The sequence below is a fragment of the Besnoitia besnoiti genome (assembly GCF_002563875.1).
Source record: "Besnoitia besnoiti strain Bb-Ger1 chromosome Unknown contig00007, whole genome shotgun sequence".
In the NCBI taxonomy this organism is placed as follows: Eukaryota; Apicomplexa; class Conoidasida; order Eucoccidiorida; family Sarcocystidae; genus Besnoitia; species Besnoitia besnoiti.
Window position 1 is genome coordinate 592873 of NW_021703915.1, and position 18921 is coordinate 611793.

Below are 18921 nucleotides of genomic sequence, written 5' to 3' on the forward strand. Positions count from 1 at the left end.
GCCGCGGGGAACATCCGAGAAGCCCCTGAGGCTCTTGCTTTCGATTTTCCTTCTCCAGTCTGCCTCTTGCCACCGTTTTTCTTGTCTCTGCCCCTCCTCCATTGCCACAATGAAGGGTTTCACGCCCAAGCGCGGCTGCTTCGTTGTCTTCGAGGGCATCGACCGGTGAGCATTTTTTCGATTTTCGGTCTTTTCATGACAGCTTCGGTTTTGAGCAGCTCCAGGAGACAAAAGAGCGTCTCCCACTGCGCTTGACCACTTTTTTTCTCGCTTTTTGTTTTTTTCAGGTCGGGCAAGTCGACTCAGGCCCGCCTGGCATACGAGCGCCTCGTGAAGGCGGGCTACCCGTCAGAGCTCCTCCGCTTTCCAGGTGCGTGGCTGCATAGTCTCGCAGATTCATTGTCGGGTGGCTCCACTTGTTGCTGAGTTGGATATATTCTTTACGTCCTTATCGAGATGCGTCTGTGCATGTGTCAGTGCGTCAATATGTTGCGTCTTCCACATATATCACAATATATATGGGTATCAACCCCTGCAGGGACAGAGAGACAGAAGTCTCTTTTGCCTCGGCGTTCCAGATCTGTTTCGTCTTTCAAACCTTTCTAAGCTCTTCGCCCTGGGTATCTCTTCGCGAGCCACGGCCTGTGAAGCGCGCGTATTCCTTCGTTTTACCCAGTTTTGTCTGAGTTTTCTACTTTTTTAGACCGCACAACGTCGATCGGGAAGGTGCTCAACTCGTACTTGACGCAGGGGACTGAGCATGACGACAAAGGCGTCTCAGAAAAAACCGTTGCTTCTCCTCAGCTGATGCATCTGCTCTTCGCCGCGAACCGCTGGGAGACGCAGGCGCGCCTGCTGCGGGCCCTGGGTGAGGGGAAGGTCGTCGTCGCCGATCGCTACTCCTTCTCAGGTGAGGCGTTTGCGAGTCCAACTTCAAAGCAACGCAGGCGAACGGGCACAATACCGCTGCAGCGCTGAAAGAGTCGATTGCGGCCTGAGAGGAGATGGTTCACGAGGGGCAAGCGAGGAAGAACATGAGGCTGAAGTGGCGCCGGTGGTACGCTTGGACGCGCCCTCGGGTTTTCTTGTTTTACCTCTGCAGGGCGAGACAGCTTCGCGGGTTCTTCGTTTTCTGCTCAGAGCCTTGCGACCGCGGCGCTGTGTTCCCCTTCTGTCTCTCGATCAGGCTTTTTTGCCACCGTTGTTGCTCCACCCGCCACTGTCTCCTGTGAAGCGTCGTGTCAGGCTCCTGCCTCTCTTGACTCTCGAGGTTTTCCTCGGTCCGTCGCAGTTGTCTTGCGGTCTCTTCGTTCCTATAGGGTGTCGACGCTCCCTGGCGTTTTTTGGTTTTTTAGGCATCGCGTACACGGTCGGTGCGGCTCCAGTCGTCGCGCAGGCGGCGGCGCGCGAGGCCGAGGCGAGGGCAGGAAAGTCGGGCGAGCCTGCGGATGTCGCGGCTGCATGCGCGCTGGTGACGGCCGCCACGGGTTCCCCGTTCGATGGCGAGTTCTGCCGCGCGTCGGAGCAGGGCCTGCTCGCACCCGACGCCGTTTTCTACCTCGACATCACCCCCGAGGAGGCGCAGAAGCGCGGCGGATACGGTGAGAAAAAAGGCACACGCGGAGACAAAAAGAAAAGCGTGGCGCCGAGGCTCAGCGCCCACACGCAACTTCAGCCACGCGTGCCTATATATACGTGGCTACATGCACGATATGCAAGCGCACGTAACTACGCACGTGGGCATACACGTGCCCGTATCCGTAGATACACATAAAATAATATATATATATATATATATATATATATATATATATATATATATATATAGGGTTTAGGGTTTAGGTATATATATATATATATATATATATATATATATATACTTATTTGCAGGATTTCTACGTGGTTTTTTCTTGGTTTTTTGGCAGGGGACGAGCTGTATGAGCAGCTGGCTGTGCAGGAGCGCGTCCACGGAGCGTACAAACAGTTCGAGGATCTGCCTTACTGGAGGCGAATCCCCGCTGGCGTCTCTCCCGAGGCCCTTCACGAAAAGATCGCGGAAGAGCTAAAGTTGGTGATTCAGCAAACGCAGCCAGACCAGCCCTTGAAAGCGAAAGGAGATGCGGCCGGCAGCGACGGAAGGAAGCGGCTCTGGGAGATGTAGAGCGAATAGCGAGAAGAACGCGCACATATATATGTACATGTGTGCAATATATATGTATATAAATATATAGATATATGCGTATTGAGCTACGTGTACGTGCCTGTACAAACATTTGCGAAAGGATGTGTGCGTTTTCTTCGAGTGAGTATGGACGTCCGGACACGACACCTGCGACATAGGGCGCCATATATATTTGCATGCGCGAGTGGGTGCATGTGCCTTTGTCTGCGCGTGTTTTTTCGCAGCCCCGCATAGGCTGGGGTGTCGCGCGGCTGCTGCGCTCTCTGTGGAAGGGTGCGGCTTACGCTACCATGTGTACAATCATATATAAATATAGAAATGTTTCTATTGAACGGGAAAACCGAAATACAAACGCATGCTTGAAACTGTTGGTCGCATGTGCAAAGATAAACGGCACTGCGTTGTGGACGTAGCAGGAAGGCAATAAAGTCCGTAGTGACTAGCGAGCTCGGATGTTTCAAAGCACGTGCAACGCCCAAACCGTATCTTCGATGTCGCTCTGCCGCTTGCAAGTCTCTTGTCTCTCGTGGCGCGCCTTCTTCAAGTCAACCTCCTTTTTTCTGCTTGTGTGCGAACCCGAACGAAAAAATATTTCCGTGACAAGCTGTCAACCGACAACCAGACTGAGCTTCTGCCTTTCGAGGTCTGTGCTGTCTCAAGGCTCCTTGAAGGAAACCAGTCAACGCGGAGTGCTGACATTAGCGTCTACAGCGATTTCGGAATTTCTGCGGTTCACAAGAAAGTTTCGATTCTGAAAAGTTGAAACTCGCCAGCGCGCACGTGGTGAAAACGATCTGCGTCGGCCCGCAGCTTGAAAAAACGCCAGCCGCGCTGCGAGGAGACGCTTCTCAAAATAGCCTGAGACCTCTTCTCTCCTTCAAGCTTCGCCCGCTCTTCGATTTGTGGGCACGCCGCGTGGAGTGAACAAAATATCTCCCTCTGCGCCGCCGCTCTACACAGCACCTGTCTCTTCGCGCTTCGAAGGGATACCTCTACACACCGATCTGTAGCGGTATGTATGTGCGTAAAAAAGGCATAGACTTATAGACGGACGAACATACCTGAGCAGATCTCAATCGGTGCACGCGGATTCTGTGTGACTTCTGACTAGGTTCACGAGGTTGAGGTTTCTGGGCTCTCGTCTCTTTGTCTCTGAACGCGTAAAAAATATTTGAAGCCGCGAAAGGGCGAGGGTCGTCACGGATGCCCAGCCCGTCCCTAGTGAAACGCGCCAACTTTTACTTTGCGCGTTTAGCTTTCGTCTTCATCCTCTTCGTTATCGTTATCTTCTTCGTCTTCGTCTGCGGACGGGGGCCGGCGCAGGTAGTCGATGTGATCCAGTCGAACGCACCTGCAGGCGCAGCCGAAGGAAAAAAAGTATCGGGACGTTGTCACACAAGACTAAGTTTACTCGCAGAAGGAAGCGGCGCGCGCACACGTTTACACGAAGCGTTGCGAGGGCCTTCTTCGCCCTCCGGAGGCTGTCGCCTGCGCAAGATGGTGAATCGCCTTCGAACGAGAGACAGAAATCTAGGCAGACGCTCTTTAGCTCAAGTCTGCAACGAGTCAACGAGAAACGCACAGGCTTATCACCTGCGCACATTCCTCGAGTCGCGAATCCTCCACGTGCAGAGACCCATATCTATGAATCGGTAGATGAATAGACAGATATAGGTGAATAGACAGATGAACAAATAAACAGAAGAGAGGAAGAGCAATAAACACAGTCACATGTAGACAGGAAGGCAGAGGGACAAAGAGGCTGAGCAGCGCGTACAGCGTGCATCGGCACTTACACACGTGTGAATGTCTCCACACCCTCAGAGAACTGACACTGCGGAGACAGCGTGGACTTCCTCCGGCGCCTTCTAGAGGCTCGCGTCCGCCATCCACGCAAAAATCTGCATGTGGTTAGATACACATTCATGGCGACATATATTACTCTACTGCGATGTATACTTGTGCTGTGCACACAACACCGAGGTAACTTGCCTGCGCCATTCAGGCTGCGAGGCGACCTCTGCGGCGCCGGGAAGCTTACAGAGGATTGTGGCACTTCATCGGGAAAGGCTCATCGAGTGCGACGTTGAGGAGGCGGTGGAAGTCGTCTGGTCCCTGGTAGCCGGGAATCTCGGCGAACAAATAGACCATGACGCGGTTCACATACGTCACCCAAGGATCAAACGTCTCTGAAGACACGCGCGGCAAGTCCCGCAGATGCGCAGCCAGAGCAGCCAGCAGACACGCGGGTAGGGAGGGGGGGGAGAGGGGGTAAGGCGCAGCAGGACAGAGCCGTGGACACGAGGAAACGCAAATCGCCATGCGAGCGGCGCGACCGGGGCCTGCGCGGCGGCGCTCTCGGGGCGAAGCGTCCGACGCAGCCCCTTAGCCCGCGTGCGGGCACTGCCGAACCCTCTCTATTTCTCTATCTACCTGTCTGGTGTCTCTCGCGCTCTCTACATCCAATTACCTGTCGACATATATATATATATATCCTTATCTCTGTCTCTGTCTCTATCTCTCTAGCTCTCTATCTACTGGTATCTATCTCCACTCTATCTGTCTATCTCTCCATTCCATTCCTTCTCTCTATCTCTATCTCTCTGTCGCTCTCTCTATCTCTCTTTCTCTCTACCTCTTTCGCGTCGCGCGTTTACCTGGCAGTTTGAGTTGGACGGCGGCATAGCGGTTGTGTTGGTTGACGAGTCCGAGCCAGAGGACACAGTCGTCGAATCCGTGGCTTTGGAACTTTTTTTTTTTCGAGGTTTCGCACGCGCTCTCTTCCTCTCGCCGCGGTGGAGAGAGCGGGTCGGCGTCTCGCGGGATGTCGTGCGCGAGGGCAGCCAGCGCGCTTTCTTGCGAGTCGATGTCTTTCCAAAAATGCAGCAGACGCTCGCGCGCCCCATCCACGGCTGCACAAGGACAACACCCGCCAACAACGAAAAGCCCGGCGTGCGAGATGTTAAGCTGGAGAGCCGAAAGACCAAGCCGCGCGACGGCGCCGACCGAGGCTGGAGAGGACAGCGGCCGCGCCGCAGGAAGGCATCGATGTGTGAGACTGAAGCGGGGGCGCTCGAGGGCCGCACAGACGCCAGACAAGGGACGGAGAGGAAGAGAGGCCGGCGAACGCACAGCGCCGGTCTCTCATAACAGGGAGGCCGTGCGGTGAAGGAGAGCATCACCAGCGGGCGCAGAGGCGCACCGAGATGCAGAGAAAGGAACGAGAAGAAAGAGGAGGCTGCGTACTCTCGATCCACTGCTTGAAGTGATAAACGAGTCTCTTGACGTCGTCCTGCGTGCGCCGGTTGGTCAGCTTGGGTAAGTTCGTCGCGGCGCGCAAGTCGAACGACGGCGACCCTCGCCCGAAGCCGTGACGCCGGGAGTCCGCGTCGCTGTCCGTCAGGTCTCCACCGCACACCCACATGGTCTTCCAGGCGAGGCCGAAAAGTCGAAAAAATTCCGAAAAATCGAAAAAAAAGGGGAAAAAAACGACCCGCGGCCGTCACAGAGGAGCAACGCCGGTCACCCCTTCGGCGACGCGCCCTGCGGGTGGCTGGCTCGCAGTGGAGATTACGACAAGGTCTCGCGGCTCCAAGGAGCCGAAAGGTGAAAGAAGAAAGCGGCGGTGCCCCGTGAAGGTGCAGCGGACCTCCCACCCGCGGACAGGACGGAGTGCGCCTCGTACTGAGCTCGCCAACACGCGGCACCGAGGGATCGCCAAGCCGTTGGAGAGAGCTCTTGCGGCACGAAGAAGGCTCTTGGAGCCAAGTAAAAAAGACGGAGGTGAAGAAGCGTCTACTGGAAGGTTCGGAAACGCCCGGAAAGGGAATGACCTTCAGTAGGCAAGCGCTGCCTCAGCGCACGACGCGTCTAGCGAAGGGAAGCGGGGCTGAGGCGCGCGAGGTCGCCTCTCGGCGGAGGTAAACGAAGAGCCTGAACGACCAGAAAAGTAAGGAAGCTGGTGCAAACGGCTGAAAAACATCTCTTCTTTTCTTCTGCAGAAGTTATGGCCTAGTTCGATGCCAGCGCACGTACGCACTCTTTAGGGTTTAGCGACTCGTCCTTGGCCTGTCGCAAAGAAGCTAAAAGCCTAAAAACGAAAATCAACGACCTGCGACGGAAGCGGAAATTCCTGAGGCAGGCGGGTGAGATGCAGGTAAGCCGCTCAAGCCGCTCACTTGCCTTTTCGTCTGGAAAAAATGTGCTGTGTCTCGAGTCCTAGCGGTGTGCCTTGCATCGCATGCACATCTCGTTTTTGCCCGTACTCTGCTAGAGAGAGGCTCGTCGTCCTTCTTTCAGTCTTATAAAAGATACCTGCTTTCTTTCGCCCTTCGTGTCCGTAAGCGCTCGCAGGAGAAGAGAAAAAAGTGTGCCCTGGCGGGTTTTCCGGGTCTCCGCATGCGGTGAAGAAAGCTCAACACGCTGAGCTGCATGCGACTAGGTTTGTATACAGCTTTCGAAGACGCTTTGCAAGAACACCTTTGCGACTCCTTTTCATTCCATCTGGAGTTTTATCCGGAGTTTCCAGTCTTTTCCCCTTTCAGCCGTCGCGCGTGCCGGTCTCCACGCCTCGTCGCCGGCATTCCTCGGTCTTGTTCGATAAAGTTTGCATTTCGTTGCCTCTGGAGTCCCTCTTTCTTGTCGTAGCGGGCCTTCAACCTCTCAGACTCGCCTCTCTTCTTTTCCGCCTAGTCTCGCCCCCCTCATGTCTCCTCTTTCCATTCTGCGCCAATGCAGCCTTCTTCGAGAACAAAACAGGCTTGTGCGCTAGAAGAAAACAGGCTTGAGTGAGACCAAGTTTTCGGCGCCTTCGAGGCGGCATCATCGCTGCTTCGCGTCGCGTTCTTCGTGCGCGCTTTGAGTTTAGAGTCCACGCCGTCCTCATTACCTCCTCACTCCCTGCTCCCCCCCTCCTCCCTCCCCGCTCCCCCCCTCCTCCCTCCCATTCCACCAAGTCTCATTCTGCGTGTCTCTGATTGCACAGCCTCACCATTCCACGTGAACTAGCCGGCGGGACCGCAGACGCGCATAGGCGTCTCTGCCTTTTCTCTCTTTCTGCCGTAGATGTTTGTCCCTGCGCGCCGCTGGCTGTGCCTGCGAGCCTCGAAGCGTGGGCTTGCGCGCAACTGAGACTTAAATTCGCTATTCCCGAGGACTAAGTTCGGTTTTTTTCTGCGCCAAGATGCCTCACTTCGTCCCCGTCTACGACCCCGAGCGGCCGCGGGCTGAGCAGAGTGCGGACGACGCTGCGCTCCACAAGCATCGCAGATGGGACACGCCGCACGCAGTCTTGCCGTCGAAATCCCGACGCGCAGACGATGAAAAAGACGAACGGCCTGTCAAACTCAAACCGTAAGGACGCGCAGTCTTCGCTGCCACCATCCTCCTATGGAGCTGTGCGCTTGATATATATACATATCTGTTAGCGTCCATATGTGTTAGTGTCTATATATATATATATATATATATATATATATATATATATATATATTGGCATACAGATATATACATCTATATATACGTACGTATAGAAAGTACGAGGGGGATGTTGAACGTGGATCGCGTCACAGATGAGTACATCGTTCGACACCGTCTCTCCGCCGGCCTGTCGTCAACTGAGAGCGTCTGCCGCTGGTGTCCAGTCTGCGGGTCTCGCGTCTCGATGGAATTTTTTTTCAGCGTGCGAAGCACCATGGTCAGGAACGCCAAGGGGCTGTGGGTTCCCGCGGCGCAGGCGGCCGCAGAGGCGGAGCGCGAAGAGGAACGGCTCCAGGCGGCGCTGCAGAAATGGGGAGACGAGGGCCTTGCGGATGAAAAAGCCGGGAAAAATCCCGAAAAATCTGAGAAAATCGGGGCAGGCTCGGACGACCGAGCCGATCAGGGCGCAGAGGAAGGGACAGAACATCGCAGAGACAGGCGGTCGCGGAGCCGCAGCGCAAGCGAAAGACGCAGAGGAAGTGCGAGAGGGAGGTCGGAGGAAAGTTCCAGGCACAGGCGAAGGCGCGAGTCGTCTGACGACGATCACTACCACCGAGGCCGCAGCGCCGTGCGAAGAAGAGAACAGAGGAGTGAGAGTTCATCGAGAAGAGACGATGGCAGACGCGTCCACAGAAGTAAGAGCGCCGAACTCCCTTCCGAAGGGACAGGAAATCGATCGCAGAGGCACATCCCGCGCATTCTTCAATTCAGCGGGGGCATGCGGCGGTGCATGCGCCTTCTGGTCGTCCCACGCACAGCACTAAGAACTCTCACGGCTGCGCACAGGCCCGCGAAACCCAGCTGGTTAGCTGATGTCTTCCACACATATATGTACATACACGCAAATATATTCATATATATTCGCGAGGTGCGGGGCTCTGCGGTGCATGTCATAAGGGCGGAATCCAATGTATATATACGTACGTATATAGATATATGTGTATACATGTATATATTCGAAGACATGGCAGGTGGAGGCGTCTCGTTGCCTGTGCCTGAGTGTTTCCTTGAGTTTTTTATGCCTTTCTTCCTAGGTCGGAGACGCTCGCTCTCCTCCAGCGCCTCGCTGAGTCCAGATTGCGACGTCCGTCGAGGCTCTCGGCACCGGCACAGAGACAGCAGACGCCGCGGCAGCAGAGAGAGGTATGAGCGTGGAGAGTGCGGGCGGAGCGGAAGAGAGTACGAACGCGAAGGAAGACTGAGCCACGAGACGCGAGAGACGCTGGCCGCGGTCAGCGCGCCGTCCGGCGAGATCGATATGTTCGACTACATGAGCAAGAAGCAGCGAGCTTTGCTGAAGAAAACAGCGGAAAGCGCCTCTCGAGATCGTAGCGCAAACATGCCAGGAAGAAACGCCGCCTCTGGAATCTACCGAGCCGGCGAAACCTCGGAGAGACAAAGGGCATTCGGGTCCTTTCGCCAGTGGCCGTAGTTCCAGGGAAAGAACGGAAACGCATCTGCTTCGCGCTGCGCCGCTGTCTAGTGTACGTACACCGTGCGCCGAGCCGCAGTGGCGGGCCGTGTTAGGAGCATCTCTCGCTTTTCGAGTGCTTGCTTCCGGCTGAAGGGAATGACGCTGTGAAGCGTGGCTGTCATAACGCGGGGGTCACGGTAAGTTGCGCAGCACCCAGGTTTTCGGTGTTTGTCAAAAATGTTTGGAGCACCTACGTAGTATTTTCTTGGCATGGTATTGTCCCTTCATGCAGCCTCATGGGGTAGAGCATGAACCTTCTCACGCTCAACCCGGCGTGCGATTGAATCTGGGGCGCGCCGCTGGAGGTTCGTGGCGCAAGACACTGCGGCAGGCCCAGGACAGGAGTCCGCCGTCTTCGCTCGCTGCGGCATAAAGTTTCCTTTGAAGGGGGGCGGGGGGGGGGGGGAGGGGGAAGGGGGGGGCGGGGGGAGCTTCCATGTCACGTTTCTGTCTGGCAGCTGCGTTTGCTGTTTTTGGAAAAACGAGGCATCATGTAAAAAGAGGCAGCGTCGTCGCGTGTCTTGAAATCCAGACATAGATCCGTTGGCGATCTAAGTAGATCTTACAAGAGAAGAGCTGTGAAAGCATATTTCTCACTTCCCTTTCTGTAGTCGGCTGCGGTCTCTGGTTGGAGCTGCAGTGGCTGTACGCCGCGCAGCTTTCGAGGTGGGGAGGCAACAGCGCGTTCGCGCTTACGAGCACAGCGTCCGAAAAACCTGGAGCATAACTAAGCATTGTACGTTTCACGTGGCGCTGGAGTAGATATAAAACCAAGAACTGAAAGAAAAGACAAACAGCGCTCACAACCTGCCAGGGCAACACCTTCCGTCATCCGCTTCCGGCGGGAAAGATGCCTGTCACGCACATGCGGAAAGAGACAGGCCAGTAGCCGACAACGCAGACAGGCGGGTACGCGACTCTGCAGGAAAGGCGCACTGTTGTATGGAGATACATATGCGAACCGAGCCTGTCGCCAAAGAAGTGTGCATGCCTATATAAATCGAAATAAGAATCTGGGAGAAGCGGCAGGGCCAGCAGAGCACCGTCGTCGGTGCCGTTTGACACAGATGCAAAGGCATGTTGTGTGAATTTCCGCCGGCCTCGCCTCCTCTCCCGGGCCCCCACTGAACAAAATGTGGAGTCTAGCGAGCTGCTAGCCAGCCAGTAAGTGCGCCCTCGCCATTCAACGATTCGCCGCGTGGTTCTATCCTTGTCGATGCGTGTTTCTTCGATCCTCGTTCTCACGCTCTTTGACGAAAAAGGGAGAAAGCCGAAGGTAGGCGATACAAAAAGAAACTGCAGACGTGGAGCGGTCCCCGGCGACCCCGGGGCCAGCCCTCGGGCCCCTTTACTCAGGTGTACGTACACCCAAAAAATGGTCATACGCGCCTGTCGCTGTGCCCGTTCTGTGAGAATTTTCTGCATAGAAAAGACCTCGTGTCCGCGTGCGCCGCGCGCTTGGTCTGCAGTCCATTTCCGCAGAAAACGAAATCTCCGCGCCAGGCGCTTGGTTTCTTGCCTGGCTCACCTCGCCGTCTGCGCTGCCCCTCGTTACGCCACGCAGACTTCCCTAGGAGGCGTCGGCGTCGCCGACTCTTTGGCTTCGTTCTTCGAAGGGGTGAGAGGCGTTTCAGGTGACGAGGCCGCGTCAGCGGTCCCCCGCTCTCGCGCCGCAGCCTTTTTGAACACCGGCAAGATCTTCTCGTCGTTTTCATCTTCTTCGTGTTTCAAGGCGGTCAAGAAGTACCGCCACGTCACCTGCTCCGCCAGAGTTCTCCAGGGGTCCTTCTCGGCGTCCTCCTCAGCAGGCGTTTCCTTGATTCTCTTCCTCCCCCGCGGCGTCGGCACGCTGCTCGTCTCTGCGACGTGCGTGGGCGACGTTGCCGTGGACTCAGACGCCTCGCGCGTGGAGCTGCGCGAGACGCGTCTGCCTCTCCTGCCGCGGCTCTCAAAGAGCTCCGCCTCCACGGCGAAGAGTTTATCCACGTTGTCGACTGCAGCTCTCAGCGACCATGGGTGCAACGACGCATTTTCTAGCGCGCCTGCGCTCCCGGCGCCCGCCTGCACGACGAGAGTCCCGCCGCTCGCTTCTGTAGCTTCGTCAGTCTGGGGTTTTGCTGCCGTCACGGCCTCGGCGGCAGCGCCCTCAAGGAGCGCAGCATTCCCTAGCAGCACCGCCTCGCGCGTCTCCGAGCTGCCGCCCTCCGCGTCGTGCTCCGTCTCGCGGCTCGAAGCATCTTCCGCGGTCTCCGCCGTCCATTCCTCTTTCGCCAGCCCGGCGCCGCCATCTGCCTCTGCAATAACAGAAAGTTTCCGCGGCGACGAGGCGCCCGTCCCTTTCCGCTTCGGAGTTTTCCGCCCCCTCGCAGCTTCGCCGCCGCGTCGCGCGCACGGGAAGAGCGACGCGTCAGAGGCCGTCTGCGGCCGCGCGTCCTCCTCGAAGCGCACCAGGTCCTCCATCGTCGGCAGGTGTACATACAACGCGTCGGCGCGCAGCTCGTCCTCCAGTCGTTTCAGCGCCGCGAGGTCGCCGGTTGGACTTTGACAGCCCTGGTCCTGCATCGCCCCTCGGCGTCGGCTCGTGCTGCGCGCGGGGCTGGCTGAAGGCCCCCGCCGCACGCGCCTCTTTTTGCTGCGGCTGCCTGCGCTCCTGTCCCCGTTCGCGCCGCGCGTCTCCTCCTCTCCCTCCTTTTTCACACTCCCCGGCCTGTCCTCCGCGGCCCGCTGCGCGATGCCCTCACGCTTCGGGGTCGCCAGCGCTCCTGCGGCGGCGTCGCGGAGGCCCGCAGCGGGCGCCGCCGCTTCTGCCTCTCCGGTCTCCGCGTCGGGCGCGGCCTGCGCGGACTGAGCCGCCCGCTCCTCTTCGCATTTGTGCAGGAAGGTGGCGACCGCGAAGTCGACGAGCCCTTTGAGGGCAGGCAGTGAAAAGCGCGTGAGGACGAGTCGCTGCGCGCACAAACAGCCGTGCGAGGCGATGCAGTTCAGGCACGAGTGCTCCAGGCTGTGCGGACACACCACGCATGAGACCGCGCAGCACGATTGGCAGGTGTCGCAGTCCTTGACGGGGAGTGCCGCGACTGTTGAGACAGCGCGCAAAAACGCGACGGCCCCTTCAACTTCGAGAGGCGGAAGAGAGCGCTCCTCCTCTTCTTCCTCGCTCTTGAGAATCGCTTCTCCACGCGCCGCACCCTCGCCATCCACGCGGGCGCGGCTCCGGGAGGCCTGCCTCTCCCTCGCAGTCTCCGCCGTCGGCGTGCGCGCCTCCTCGAGCCCAGTCTGCGCTGTACACACACCGTCCAGTGGTCGCCGTGCCCCGACGCGCGGTTTCTTCGCAGGGGCTTCGCTTTGCTCTTGGGTCGGCACGTCAGCCTCGGCGTCCTCCGCCTTGATGCAAGCCTCCTGCTTGTCCGCACCCTGAACCTTCGGCTGCCAGCTGCTTGTCTCGGGGCTGGCTGGGAAGGCCGGCGGAAGCCTCAGGAGCAAATTCGCGGCGGTGAAGAGGCTGCGGAGGTCACTGTCGCACTTCAGCAGCTCGGCGGCAATGCCCTCGACGGCGTACGCGCCCTGCAGGCGCAGAGGGGCGAGCTGCGTCTCGAAGGCCTCGGCGTCGAGGACCATGGGGACAGTCAGCAGCCGCGTCTCTTCGAGAGCGGCCTTCCTCGCGAGCGTCTCTTCGTGCAGCAACTCCATCAGCGCGCGGCAGAGATGAAGCATCTGCGACGCCGAGAGACTCGCCCCGGGTGACTCGGCGGCCGCCCGGAGGAGCAGCTGGTGAAAAGGAACGCACGTCGACCTCACGTAGCGGTACTGTCGCACAGACTTGCGGCCCCAGGGCAACCAGCTGGCCGGTGCAAAGTTGCACGCTTCGTTGCAGTTGAACCTGAAAAAAAAAACACAGAAAACGCAGGCCCTCCAACCAAGGTGCAGATAAACATGCGCACACATGCAAATCCATCCGTGTATACAGCAAAGAGACAAAAAAATACATACATGTGCACGCACGCATCTCTGTAAGTTCTGATATATGCATACATATGCATATATATAATATGTGCCTCGGAGTATCTGGAATCCTCGCCGTGGTGGGCGTCGTCCTTACCCGGTGTTGAACCCGGCGTGAAAGGTCCGCGGCCACAGCATAAGGAACTCGTTCGCGTGCTGCTCAATTCGGTAGACAGGAAGTCGATTTTCCACAAAGAGAGAGGGCGGCAGCTGGACGGTCAGCGAGTGCAACACGTAGTCGGAGTCCTTTTCAACTAGATACGACTGCAGCAGCCTCTCCACAGACGGCGCGCGGCTCGGTGGAATGAGGTACCAGATCTGAGAAGCGTCACATGCAGAAAGTACAGATGCCGCGCCGTAAATTCCATCGCTGGAAGCTCCTCCCCCTCGCCTTTCCGCGGCCAAATGCCTGCCTCAGAATCCATCGACGGCAGCATGGAAGGCACGGGGAAGCGAAGCAAGCGTCTGCGCGAGAGCCAGTTCTCACGCGCGCCTGTCAGCGGTGAAGGGACAAAAACGCCCCTTCCTCCAACGGGCAACTCGACAGCAGGGCTTCCTGAAAGCACCCCAGCCCCTTCCGCAACTGCCTCTCTGTCAAGGTAACATATATACACGCATGTATGGCATACGTACATGCGCAAATATCAATACACATGCATACTCGCATATTAACACTCATGTATACATACATATGTACGCATATGTACATACACAGCATACTTTCGTTTACAGATATACATATATACATATGCGCGTGATGTTCGTGTCTGTCCGTTTTTGAAGGCGCACCTTGGGGGACCCCCAGTGGTGGTAGTTGCAGGCGGCGAAGTAATTGTCCTCGGTGTGCCAGCAGAAGGTCGAGAAGACCATGCCGATGTAGAGCCACGGGGAGGTCACGCCGGCGACGTCGCGGTGGTAGGAGGCGAGGAGGGAGCCTTTTTCGCGCGCCAGCCGCGTCAAGTTCCACGGATGAGTCGCGTACGCGTTGGCGGCGTTCGCCCCCGGCGCCTCGGTCTCCGCTGCGCCAGCTGCGGGCTTTGTGGGGAAGCCGCTGCCAACTTCGTTCGTCTTTAGGTCCGCCGCATACTGCACTGTGAGCTCGGGCGTGGAGCTCTCGACTGACTTCCAGTACAGCGCCTCGATCTCCGTCAGCGACGGATCCTCGCTGCCAAAAGCCTTCTTCTTCATCTCCCGGTCAAGCGCCTTCAGCGACGACGCGCACAACGTCTGCGGCGGGTGTCGAAACTTCTGAGACGCACGCGCAGGCCACCCAGCAAACAAAAAAACCCCTAAGCACCAAATGCCACAAGGCACGCCGAGCAACTCCCCCGGCGGAGGCACACGACCTCCCACGGGCACACGCGCCTCTTCCGCGCAGTACGAGGATACGCCGCACGAGTATGAAAGGCGCAACGCCGCGTCCACTGTGCCTGGATGCACCTAGATGAAGAGATGCACGTAGACATAGACAGAGACGCCGCTACACAAGCTAATACGTTTGCGTGTGTATTCGGCGGGCACCAACACACTTGGAGGCGTCTGTCGCGTGATCCGCGAAACGCCCGGCGAAGAGGGCGCCAACGTTGCCGTCTGTGGTGCCCAAAATCCGTTAAAAACGGCGAATGGCTGTCTCTAGCAAGGACGCAAACCAGCTCTCCGTCCTCCCCCCCCCCCCCCCCCCCCCCGTGCTTTTTGTTTTGTCTGAGCCGGGGCGCGACTATGGCTCCGCGTGAGTGTATGGTGTCTGTACCCACCTGGCCCTGCATGAGCGTGTGGATGTCCTGGACACGAATGTGGAACTCGAGTTCGTCGGTCAGAAGGCCCTCGAGACTGAACGGCGGCTGCCAGCCGTCTGGCGGCAGGATCTTCACTGCGCCGAACTCCTTTCCGTAGTGCTCAAGTTTCTCAAAGAGCGAAATCGGGTTCACAAGGAACTCCTCCATCGACGACAGCTTGATGACTGGAACCGGCGGCAGCGACGCGTAGTCCAGTTGGATGCGCCGGCGTTCCTGCAAGCAAAAGTAGACTTTAGTTGAGAACAATATTATGAGACTAGGTGAATAGGTGGATGAAGTTCAGTGGTTTTACCATGGCACTGGGGCTCCAACTTTAGCAGAGTGTCGCATCCACAGCAACGCACAGATCGTGAGGCACTGAGGCGAGTGAACGCAGCCGACAGGGGACTTGGCGTCGCTCCGCAGCCGACGTGGCGGCCGTCCAACGCGCGCGGGGTCTATCCCTGACACGAGACTGTGCGTCAAAGCCGCCGATCCCTGCGCGACGCAGGAGGCATCCAGAGGCACTCGCGCGTGCAAATGCTTTCGTGTGCATGCGTCGCTCCCAGACGCAAATTCGAGTCACAGGAGACCTGACCGCGGAATTCGCGGAGCGAACCACACGTGTGCATGCACCACTGTGAAGCAGCTGTCAAACGCGAGTCTACCCCTCGGCTCGACTGCACAGTCGGAAGCGCGCGCAGCAGCTTCCAGCGGGCGTGCGCTTCTCAGTCGTCCCCTCCAGCACGGGGATAGAGAGTCAAAGCTCGCATAAAACCGACGAGAACTTGTCTGGGGGCGCGCTACTCCGCCCGTGCTCGCAGGCCTCGAGCGATGACGCCCGCTTTCTACCTCGCGAGCGGAGCCACCGCGCTGGGAGCCGGCTGCAGAGTCGTGTGCAGAGGCCTAGTGGACGGCACACGGCACGGCACCCCGACGTCCTAAACGGCGAAAGGGGACTCTCGCGTCGCGGCAGATCTGCGCGTGGCTGTCTTACCAGGCGCGATTTCTCGAGGGCCTTTCTCAGGGCCGCGTCGTTTTTCACGTCGTCGACTTCAAATTTCCGCGGCGCGCGGCGAGCCCGACGAGGCCGAGAGACAGAGCCCGGCTCCGCGGTCGGAGACGGGGGCGGCGACGCGAGCGGGTCAAGTTCGACTAGTGCGGTCTCGGCGTCCGCCGCGTCCCGAGGGGGAGCGGCCTGCGAGTTTGGCGGCGAGCGGGGGCAGGCGGCGCATGCTGAAGACTCCCGCTGCGCACAGGCTCCGTTCAACGGCGGCCCTGTCTGCGCAAGCTTGCGCTTCGCAGCCGAGCGCGGAGGCGACCCCGCCGCCGCTGCAGGCGCGACGGGGTCGTGGGCCTTCTCGGCCGAGGGCGCGGGCGGGAGCGCAGCCTCGCGGGGCGAGCTGACGCCTGGGGCGGAGAGCGAGGCGGCGGGTGCGCGCGACTGAGAGAGAGACGCCGACGCCGACAGTAGAGCAGAGGAGCCATCAGAGGCGCGAGAGCGGTCAGAAGGCGCAGGCGCCGGCGCAGAGGCGGTGCGCGGCGCCGGCGCGCTGGGGGCTGCTGCAGCCGTCGCCATGGTGGTGGGTGTCGCGTCAGCGGTTGTAATCGGCGAGCCGCAGGGAGCGATGCGTCACATTTCGAGGGCTCGCGACTTCCTCCGCCGTCAGGGACCGCCCCGCGCCGGGTGAAAGAGTGCCGAAGGATCTCTGAATCTGCAGCAGATATCGGACTTGCACGCGCTGGAGTCGAGTGGAACCAGCCGCGCGTTCGGCAGTGCATATACTCAAAAGGCAGGCGCTGGGGAACACACTCTCAAACAGACGAGGAGGGATGAAACGCCACGCATCAAGGTGCGGGCGATGCGCTGGCGAGCAATTCTTCGGCGCGGGGATCAAGCCAGACGTCCAGTCCACGTGAATCGCAGGTTCCACAGGTAACAGGCGAGACACAGGAGGCTCCCCGCCCCGTATGAATGTCACTCATGAAGAAAACTTTCTCCCTGGTGATCTGTGTCGTCGGGAGACGCACACCGCGGCCTATAAGCGAGACCGGTAGAACCTCGAACGTTGAAGCGCGAAAATCCGTTGTCGCGAATGCTGTTTTCCTGCGGGTCCGCCGAACGGCTCACGGTTCCCAGAAGGCGTGTGCAGGCAGGGAGGGGACGATACAGAGAGGCTGCCCTGCGCTTTCTAACGTGAGCCGAGGCGTTTCTTGACGCACGGATGAGTGAATCCCGGGCAGGGGCCTGCGGCGTCACCGGTTCGACGTCCAGCTGCTTCTGCGGACGACAGAGAAGTGGCCGGTGCGCGGAGCGGCAGAAGAAAGAGAGCCTGGGATGCGTCAAGTTTTTTTAAGGCCAGACGGCGGACATGGCAGCGGCAGAGACTTTGGATTGAGTTCTCCCACCGGAAGCTGAAGGGGGTATTTGCTCGCCGACCTCCCGGTCCAATATTCGTAGCATCTACTGCCTGCACGCGCAACTGACGCACTCTACAGACAGCACCGCTGAGCCTTCAAACGAGGTCCCGTTCAGTCGCGCATGTAAGAATGGATTTCTCGCTGCGAAGAAGCTTTCATAACCTGACACCGTAGCCTGTGAGCGCGGTCGCGGCAAGGACCGCAGGGAAAAAGGGCCACGGCGCGGCATCTATCTAGTCGTCCTCGCCGAGAAAATGAACAGAAACGCAAACAGAATCGCGCCGCTTGCTCGGCTCTCGAGCTCTTTTTTAGATGGAGAAAACTCGCGCGGGACGACAGAGGAAACCCCCTTGACGTCGAAGCGAGAGACGACGGTCTCCCATTTTTTACCGTCGCTGTTCCCCCAGGATCAGCAGGCCCTACTCCCAGCAGCACATGCACTGTATCTTTTGAGGCCGCGCGGCAGTGGCCGTTGGATTTGCGTTGGCGACGACGCTGGATGGCTCTTTTTCTTCCTCGACGCAACTCCAGTCTCAGACATTCGGGGCTGGACAGTTAAAGACGACACACGAGGAGATCCGTGGTCGCTAGCCAAGAGTCCGCGGCAAGAGTGAGCGCTCTACGCCTGACCCGAGTAGACCGGCGGGGAGGAGCTACCCGGTGTGTGTGCCGGTTTCCTGCGAGCTTTGGGAGCCAAGGAGCCTTTCCCTGTGGAAATGCTGAAAATTGCTTTTCGCCCTTGCAGACGCGCGCAGCGCCGAGACGGCAATTGAAAGACACAAGCTGCTCGCGACTGCCTTGCCCCCGGTGGTACGCCTTCAGCGGATTACGCAGTTCATCCTTTTTCTCATGAGGCACGGCTCTAATGACAGGGCAGAAACATGGTGCTGGTCTCACGCTGCGGCCCTCTTAGCCGCCCCGCAGGGAGGACCTAATTTTTCAGAAGGCATAAAACATCCCTACGGACACACGAGTTTGGGGGGGTGACTGCAGGCGTAGAAAGGGCCTCGCAGCAGATGAAAGGCTGCGCCGCAACGTGAGGTAAACGTGACAGATGTGTGTGCTGTGGATTTCACTGCGCTGCGCCCCGAGTCATCAGAGGAACTGCGAACTACAATATGGCTAATGTGTCTCGCGCGCAGCGCGTGAATGTGCCTTCCGTTCGCCAAGCCGCACTCTCGCTGAATTCGAAACGCTGCCGCCCTTCAGGGAGAGCTGAAGACGCAAAGAGTGACCAGGGCCGCTTTGTATGCCGCGGGTGCTGGGTGATAGGTGTTCGTACCGTACACTCAGCTGATGCACGCAAGTGGCCACTGGAACCGAAGACGTGGAACCCTCCTATTCGCCCATGAAGGTGAACGGGAGCATACGAGAGGCTTGCCATTAAGGTGACAGAACACGCGTACACAGTCAAACTCAAGAGTGGAGAGACCCCATAACAGCCGGGGGAAGAAGAGGAACTGTGTCCCTCCATAACCAGCTGTGTATATGCTCTAATCGCAATGGAGGCACACGCCCGTCTAGAAACTGCAGGACAGCAGGTGGCAGCCGGGAACCACATGCTAAATGTGTAGTAACAGTCTCGGCTG

The 18921-nt window shown here is 58.4% G+C and overlaps 4 protein-coding genes across 4 annotated transcripts; 2 read left to right on the forward strand and 2 right to left on the reverse strand.

The window, feature by feature from the left end:
- Positions 1-109: 109 nt before the first annotated feature.
- BESB_071120 (thymidylate kinase) lies at positions 110-2161 on the forward strand (the record flags this gene model as incomplete). The annotated part of the gene is made up of 5 exons (XM_029365485.1): positions 110-165; positions 288-370; positions 704-910; positions 1356-1601; positions 1926-2161. The coding sequence occupies 5 exons, from the start codon at positions 110-112 to the stop codon at positions 2159-2161; spliced, it is 828 nt and encodes a 275-aa protein (XP_029217969.1).
- Positions 2162-3433: 1272 nt separating this feature from the next.
- BESB_071130 (uncharacterized protein) lies at positions 3434-5606 on the reverse strand (the record flags this gene model as incomplete). Its single annotated transcript, XM_029365486.1, has 4 exons — positions 3434-3533; positions 4224-4371; positions 4840-5094; positions 5429-5606. The coding sequence occupies 4 exons, from the start codon at positions 5604-5606 to the stop codon at positions 3434-3436; spliced, it is 681 nt and encodes a 226-aa protein (XP_029217970.1).
- Positions 5607-7364: 1758 nt separating this feature from the next.
- On the forward strand, positions 7365-9092 carry BESB_071140 (uncharacterized protein; the record flags this gene model as incomplete). Its single annotated transcript, XM_029365487.1, has 3 exons — positions 7365-7534; positions 7862-8250; positions 8695-9092. 3 exons carry the CDS (start codon positions 7365-7367, stop codon positions 9090-9092), a joined length of 957 nt encoding a protein of 318 aa, XP_029217971.1.
- Positions 9093-10685: 1593 nt separating this feature from the next.
- Positions 10686-16490, reverse strand: BESB_071150 (histone lysine demethylase JMJC1/KDM5D/JARID1D; the record flags this gene model as incomplete). Its single annotated transcript, XM_029365488.1, has 5 exons — positions 10686-13014; positions 13234-13454; positions 13926-14384; positions 14891-15145; positions 15909-16490. 5 exons carry the CDS (start codon positions 16488-16490, stop codon positions 10686-10688), a joined length of 3846 nt encoding a protein of 1281 aa, XP_029217972.1.
- Between the last annotated feature and the right edge of the window lie 2431 nt (positions 16491-18921).